An 8,272-nucleotide genomic window follows, 5' to 3' on the forward strand; every position below is an offset into this window, starting at 1 on the left:
AATGTTACAATATTTTGAATTTTAATATTCCAATTTTAGATTTAAATATTTCTTAAATTTTTATAATTTGATATACATTAATTTTCTAATATTATACAATTCTTAATTATGGCTCTTTGACTTTATGAATTTTAATATTACAATTTTAGATTTACATATTTCTTAAATTTTTATAATTTGATATACATTAATTTTCTAATATTATATAATTCTTAATTATGGCTCTTTAACTTTATGAAATTTGACATGGTTATTCTTTTACACAATTATTTATTTCTTCATTGTTCTAGTTTAATTTAACTATATTAAATCTAAGACAAAATGTGCATAGCTTTAAGAATTGTGCAATTAATATTATGACATCATTCACCGATATATGTTAATATAAAGTGCCAAAAACTTTCAATAGGATATCTAGGGTTGCACATTTTACAACTATATTTATAAAGCATAATAATTAATTCTTTTAATATATAGCATAATGATCAGATAGTTTTATTATTTTTTATTATTTTCTTACCAAGCTAGAAGGAAAAACTACTATGTAGCACTTGTTTAAATTTCGAAGTATAAAGTTTCATCTCAAACATATACATAATAATGATAATATGAAAATGTGACATTGCTGCTGCCAATTGGAACCGCTTTGGATCCATCTAACTCCAGATCTATCATGCCCCAAGAGGAATCAAAGCCCTAGATGTGCAATCGTTCAATTTGCACCTTTATGGATTTGATCCCTCTTAGCTCATGATAGATTTGGAGTTAGATGGATCTACGCTGGTGCTATATACAATTTCCAAATGGGAGTTAGCTCCCACCTCTTATTGCATTTTTTCATAATTTTTCTCTTTTACATTAACTCATGGAATTTCAAATATTAACTACCTTATATCTCTAAATCCATATTCCACTTTACACATTTACCCAATACAAATATAAAATTATCATGAAAATTATCAAATAACAAATAACATGCAAATTATCAAATAACAAATAACATCTTAGTTTACAAAACAAAATAATACTAATCAACACATTTATTAATATGACTGTCCCAATATATTTCATTTTATAAAAATATATTGAAAATACAAAATTATAATTTTTTTATACTCAATTTCAATTTCTCACTAAATTTACTAAATTATATTTCATAAAAATATATTGAAAATACGAAATTATAATTTTCTTATACCTCAATTTCAATTTCTCACTAAATTTACTAAATTATAATATATGAACTATACCGCACTAAATTTACTAAATTACAATATATGAACTGTAACTAGTCCTTTAGATTTCAAGTATTTCAACGAGCGCTAGGATCTCCTCTGGCTTTAACATTAGCTACAGTGTATCTACGAGCTTTGGAAGGACCGGCATCGGTTTTCCTTCTAGGAATGACTTGAAGACTGTGAAGGCCTTTCTAGGTTCATGGAGTGGAACTTCATGACCTGCTCCTCTGACTGTTACAAATGTCAGCCCTTCGTATACTTGAGTCCATCCTCCCACCTGACAATCAAAGACGACTATCATCGTTCATACTAATACTGACAGATTCTGTTGAAAAATTGAGAGCTGAGTTATCTCTGACAGCAATGCACTTTGGCAATTACTATTTCTCATTCCTATGTGAGAATGAGAAATAAGACAGTGATGGTTTACCTTTAGTATTTAGTGTTTGTAATTGAATGGTAGATTTTGGAATATTTTGAAAATATGATTAATAAATTATTATTTATTATATTTTAGACTATTTTAATATCTAAAATCTACATAAAAATAATGGAGGAAAAGAAAATTATTTTAATATGCCAAAATGTTTTATAAAAAATATGGCCTGAATTGTAGATTTTGGAATATTTTGAAAATATGATTAATAAATTATTATTTATCATATTTTGAAACTATTTCAATATCTAAAATCCAGATAAAAATAATTGAGGGAAAAATAATTTCAATATTCCAAAATGTTCCATAAAAATGAAGATGGCCGAGAGAAACAACTGACCTGATCATTGTCATACCAAGGATGCCATTGAGTAACCGTCCGAAGCTTGAGAGCATTTATAGCATGTCTGGTCGATGTTACTGGAATCACTGAATCTGTATCTCCACTGCATACCAACGAAACAATATCAAATTTTCTGTAGTGCATACCAACAAAACAATATCAAATTTTCTGTAGTAGACTTTATGATGGAAGATAAAAGCAAATGGTTGAAAATAATTGAGGGAAAAATAATTTCAATATTCCAAAATGTTCCATAAAAATGAAGATGGCCGAGAGAAACAACTGACCTGATCATTGTCATACCAAGGATGCCATTGAGTAACCGTCCGAAGCTTGAGAGCATTTATAGCATGTCTGGTCGATGTTACTGGAATCACTGAATCTGTATCTCCACTGCATACCAACGAAACAATATCAAATTTTCTGTAGTGCATACCAACAAAACAATATCAAATTTTCTGTAGTAGACTTTATGATGGAAGATAAAAGCAAATGGCCAACCATAAACATTCTCATTGTTCTAAGTGCCATGTTCTGATTAAAAGAAATGATATGCACGGTGAGTTGTGACCTGAACATCCAAATGCGTAGTCCAGCGTTTATGAGCTCTTGGTAAATTGGCAACATAGATCTAGGGGAGTCTCCCCAGTGCTCGGAAACTTCATCACTATACATAAGAAAGCAAACAGACCAGATTGATTAATGAAGGTCCTTTATAAATAATGCAAAAGCAGCAGCACCAGATTGATTAATGAAGGTCCTTTATAAATAATGCAAAAGCAGCAGCACCAGATTGATGAATGAAGGTCCTTTATAAATAATGCAAAAGCAGCAGCACCAGATCAAAATAAAGTTACCATTTTAATAATAAAACCACAGACCTGCAAGTAGTCCAGCTATAAGGAATTCCTGTAACATTGGCATGAAGAGCCTTTTGTACTTCAGGTAGATTGAAATAAATTTCGGAATGCTTTTCAGTGCAAGGATCATACTCCCCAAACAGATGCCTCCATGGCTGCAACAAAATGCCTCTGTGAGAAAGAGAATGCAGTAGTGCTCTTATAGCTGATCTGATTATCCCCAGCCAGAGGTGATGGGTACCAGTCATTTTAATTCACCATGCAGCAAATTGTGGACCTCAATGGCACGCAAGAATGTGTTTAATTTGAGAAACAATGACCTCGATCATCTAGTCTGGTCTTTATTTTACAGTTTACCATGTCAATGGGAAAGAGACTACCAAATGCAAAAGATACAGCATTGGACTTTAAGTATACCTTCAAACTGATCTGCTGGCATATAAAATGCTTAATGTATCTAATATTCTTACATATCTTTTTCTCTGGTCTTTATTTTACAGCTTACCATGTCAATGGGAAAGAGACTACCAAATGCAAAAGATACAGCATTGGACTTTAAGCATACCTTCAAACTGATCTGCTGGCATATAAAATGCTTAATGTATCTAATATACTTACATATCTTTTTCTCTGTTGTTTTCTATATATTCCAGTACTGTTCAAACAAGGGGGGGTGTAGATACTGTATGGATCAATTTTCCCCATTTCCACATCGGCACGATCTAATACCATATTACATAGAGCTGATGGATGCACAAGAGATGAAAAGTCACAGAGAATATTGAGCAACCGGTAGGTGTTGTCTGATATCAAACCATGAGACCACAAAAATTCAAAAATCCCTACAAGATCATGGAAATCATCTGTAAGTGCATTGCCTACCTGCAAGAACCATGATTTTCCCGATGTTAAAACACGATATACAAATATAATCGCCCCTTTTCATCCTATATGACCCTATTTATATCAAATGATTTATCGCCATCTGTCGTTCATTTCAAGAGTTGCTCGTTATATTTTAATGCCATCATGGGCATTGCATTCATAATGACAGTATAGGGTCTTACCATATATCCTTTCAGATTAATGGCTGGATTTTCAAGGTCCTTGTTGTGTCTGTAGATGACTTGAGCTAACTGCGGAACGTAATGCCCTGGAAAAAACAATATTGGAGAAAAATCCATTCAGGTCAATTTAGCTGTGTTATGGGATGATCCAAACTTGTACTGGTAATGAAGGAAAAGCCCTCTAAACTCTACTCAAGATAAGAAAAAGCTCGAAATCTTAATTCAACAGTATCTTTATCAAAAAAAACTCAAGAAACCAGAATATCTTGAAATCTTAATTCAACAGTGTCTTTATCAAAAAAAAACTCAAGAAACCAGAACTTGCATCATTCAAGGCCAAAGTAGGTCGTATTAGTAGACAGCTAGAACCACGATATATAGTCAACCTCCTTAACCACAATATATAGTCAACCTCCTTTCATCCAGGTCTAACTTTGATGCAAGAGCATACCCCCCTCCATTCTTAGTGATGGCATAAAATGAGTGTGCTTTTTGTGACAAGTTAAAAATCCTTACTAAATAGTCTTTATCAAGTAGATATTTATGGACAGTTATTTTTTAGTTTCCATAGGACAACAAAAATCTTTGTCTCCGTGCACCAGTAGACCGGAAAAAGAGCAGAGTTATCTAATGGCTTGGATATTGTTTACTTTAATGCAAAATGTAAAAAATTGGAAGAAATCAACTTGTTGTTTGTCCGTTCAATGTACAGTGTGTGTTTTGTGATGTGGTTTTGCTCCAAGTGGTATCCAAGCTCATGTCTTGCGTTTGAGTGTTTTTTGCGATGTGGTTTTGCTTCAAAAGTCGTATCCAAGCTCATGTCTTTCGTCTGAGAGAATTTTATATTGCTTTAGAGAGCATATATTGGAAATTTTATATTGCTTTAGAGAGCACATATTGGAATTTCTGTAAGGATTTTCTTACCACCAAAGACAATGAAAGAAGCAGCAGAAAAAGTAAGTGCATTGAGAACCAAGGTTGCTTCCACACATGGAAAATCCTATAAACACAAAGATGGTTTTGTACTGATTTACTAAGCCCTAAGAGTTAATGACAGTCAGTATACTTGTTGATCTTAAATGTCCTAACAATGCATTTCTTAACAAACATGCAGCTGTATTTCATATTGTAAAACTCTCCTTAAAGTAGCTTATATGCAGTGCCTTTCTCTATCACCTCTAAAACATCTACCAAGCAGTGCCTTTCTCTATCACCTCTAAAACATCTACCAGATCTTGAGTCACTTTTGGCACTGTTGTGATACACATTTCCAATTCAACATTGTTTATCATCATCAAAGGCCAGGAAAAAAGAATAAATGAACAAGGGTGTAGTATAACTATGAGATTTTTTGACCTTTTTCACCAGAATCTAGTAATATAATTCCTGGTGAGGTCACAATATTCTGTCATTTTGTAATTTTGAATCTAAAAATAGATTTAGCACCTTAGAAAGTCTTGAAAAAACATATATTATGCAGACTCAACAACTTAAAACTACATTTTTCCAGATTTCTAACCAGACTCTAGGCAAAATCAACTAAAATATCTACACCAAAAAAAAACTAAAAATTCACTAACAAGTCCCCTTATTAGCTTACGGCCTGTATCACAATTTCTAATCAAACATCAACTAAACAAATGGGACTCGATGCTTCCTCGTGCCTCTATTCACCAAAGTTTCAAGGGAAAAAAGGCAGGGAATGACTGAGGGGCAATTTTAAGGCACTCCGTGACTTTTGTTTCCATGCTTTAAGGGTTTTGGGGATGACCGAGGGGGCAATTTTAAGGCATTCCATGATTTTTGTTTCCATGCTTTAAGGGTTTTGGGATAATGAAGTGTTTTAATAGGAAAAGGTCGCTTCAATTAAAATATAAGTTTACAATAAAAAGCATTTTAATGATAGCTTCCTTCCACTCATTTAAGCCTTTCCAATAACATGTCCATACTCATAATTGAAATATAAGTTTACAATAAAAAGCATTTTAATGATAGCTTCATTCCACTAAAATTTAAGCCTTTCCAATAACGTCCATGCTCATATGTGTGCTTATGCTTACAAAAAGGAGTAAGACCCACAAATCCTTCAAAACTCTGGCAGAATAAATACGCTACTAATAACATATCAATGAAGAAAAACTTGCTCAGGTTAATTAAAAAACATTTTTTTAACAACATCCCATTATAGCCATTTGGCAAGGACAAACCCCTGACATTTGGGACGTCCCCTAAACAGTCTGCCATCATAGGAGGCATATCCAAGGAATCCATGGACAGCAAACGACACCAAGGATGACCCCACCCTATTTCCCTTTCCGTAGTACACAAGAAAAGCATCGCCATGGCACCCTACAGACTCGAGCAGGTTCTGTCAGCTCTGAACTGGACTCTCCAGTTCATGGGCTTGATTGTTTTCATGGGGCAGAGAGAGGGAAAGCGACAGAAAACAATTTAATAAAAAAATCCTTGATCATTGAGAACTCAGTAACCATCTTTGTTTGACTGCAATTATGTGTTTTGTTTTACCATAAAATGCTTAAAAGTTTAACCCTGATATGTGCATGTTCAATAATAGTAATATTAATGGTAATATGGTATTGAAATTATATATATCTTGGGAATGTTTGAATACACAGAAGGACAGAGGCAGAGATAGAGCTCTTTTAACACATGATTGAATACTGAATACAGAGGATATTTGTAGCCCAAGAAGTCTACGTACCTCCGTAGCTCTCTCCTGCAATGTAAAACTCTCTATGTTTATATTGAGGGAATCTTTCCAACCAGTTAAGCAAGAAAACGTATGAATCTTCCGCTGCAATTGCAAGGTTATAACTTTTGAATCCATACAAATATTCAAATGGAAAGAGCTAAACTGGAGGACTGTACTGTAAAGAGCATATCATACCAGTTCGTTTATCTCCAGACAGGGATATATCTGAAGAAGTGTTGGTGTAAGAAAAACCAACCCCAGCAGGAGAATCCAAAAAGAGTATATTGGCCACTAGATTCATGCATATAAAAAGGAATTGATGTCAAACATGACTTATATTGTAGGAGTCCAATTCAAAACACAAAAAAATCATATTCAAACTGGACTTGTAATGAATGAATCCAATTCAAAACACAAAATAATCATGTTCAAACTTGTGGATGAATTGAAAGACAAAGGGCAAAAAGGCCCAAAGCTCATAAATGCTTACATTTATTCCATGAATATGGATTAAGGTACAGACTTTTCCCATCAGCAGTAATGTGAAAAGGCCCAAGCTCTTCTGCTTCCCCATACGCCACAGAGGAGCATCCAGGACCTACGATCAACCAAATCATTACAGATCAAGTCTTTATTGCAATTATTTAGTTTTGAGTGGACAATAGAGCAACCTTGCAGAAGATGTATATCATAGTCAAAGATACCTCCATTCAACCATAGAACCAGAGGCTTGGAAGATGGGTTTTCTGTGGCTTCAACGAGCCAGTAGAAGAGAGCTCTACCGGCGTTGCTGTCTACAGTTATATAGCCAGAATATTGGTCAAAGTTCACATTTGAGGGCTGACCAGGAAGTTGAGTGATTCTGTCCCTGTCCTGCTCATTTCTCCAATCACCCTTATTACTGTCCTTCCATGAGGATGTGGCTGTGGATTGAAACGATACAAGAAACAGAAGAAGAACAAACGTCATATAAAATTGTTCTGCCATTGCGCCTCTGCTCATCAAGTTCTTTTGGTGCTACCGCTGATAACAATCCAAATCGATCTAACGGTTTTTCATATGCCTACCGCCAATTAATAGGCCGTTTGGAAGGTATTAAGTGTGACATAGAGGGCAGAAGCCATCCTGCCCTCGGGCCTCCAGGAATAGTAAAGTTGTGATGTTGGTTGGATTTCAGAATGAAAAATTCCCAAATTTTTGGACGCCTGGTTAGATTACAAGCACTATATAGACTTTTTGTCCGGAAGAGGCGTGGTAGAACATTGAAAATCGTGGATGTGGATGATTGTACCTTTATCATTAAAAGGGAATAATGATAGAACCTCAAAGGGAATAATGATAGAACCTCTGATTGGACTAATGATAGGACCTCTGATTTTTCATGTGTGATTTCATTAGCCCTTGCATCTCCACCAAAGCTCTAGAGTTTAATCTGTAGGGTAAAATTTAGGTGTAGTCTACCGAGCAGCAGCAAATTTGTATGAGGTTAAAAAAAGTTGATTTTTTTTAATAAATTTGATAAGAGAGTTTTAATTTTGGTTTTGATGATGGAAATTGATTTAGCATTCAAAATTTCCATTACTTAAAATTTTTAAATTTGATTTTTAATTTAAAT

At 34.0% G+C, this 8,272-nt stretch overlaps 1 protein-coding gene across 5 annotated transcripts; it reads right to left on the reverse strand.

Annotated features, from left to right (window-relative positions):
- Positions 1-1,126: 1,126 nt before the first annotated feature.
- Positions 1,127-7,899, reverse strand: LOC149179772 (serine carboxypeptidase-like 26). Of its 5 annotated transcripts, XM_089415803.1 has the most exons (11): positions 7,362-7,895; positions 7,148-7,255; positions 6,853-6,948; positions 6,667-6,759; positions 3,945-4,030; positions 3,496-3,759; positions 2,899-3,032; positions 2,589-2,684; positions 2,305-2,410; positions 2,015-2,120; positions 1,444-1,515 (listed from the first exon to the last, which is right to left on the reverse strand). In XM_089415803.1, the coding sequence occupies exons 1-10, from the start codon at positions 7,657-7,659 to the stop codon at positions 2,025-2,027; spliced, it is 1,377 nt and encodes a 458-aa protein (XP_089271929.1). In that variant the 5' UTR covers positions 7,660-7,895; the 3' UTR covers positions 1,444-1,515; positions 2,015-2,024. The 5 variants fall into 5 exon arrangements, with proteins under 5 accessions (XP_089271933.1, XP_089271928.1, XP_089271931.1 ...); XM_089415807.1 differs by lacking the exon at positions 2,015-2,120 and having other exon boundaries at positions 1,127-1,532; positions 2,298-2,410; positions 7,362-7,897; XM_089415802.1 differs by lacking the exon at positions 2,305-2,410 and having other exon boundaries at positions 1,127-1,515; positions 7,362-7,896.
- Positions 7,900-8,272: the final 373 nt, after the last annotated feature.

Source organism: Pinus tabuliformis, chromosome 3_2 (genome assembly GCF_031772625.1).
Source record: "Pinus tabuliformis cultivar Carrire ecotype Pingquan chromosome 3_2, CPIR1, whole genome shotgun sequence".
Classification (NCBI taxonomy): Eukaryota; Viridiplantae; Streptophyta; class Pinopsida; order Pinales; family Pinaceae; genus Pinus; species Pinus tabuliformis.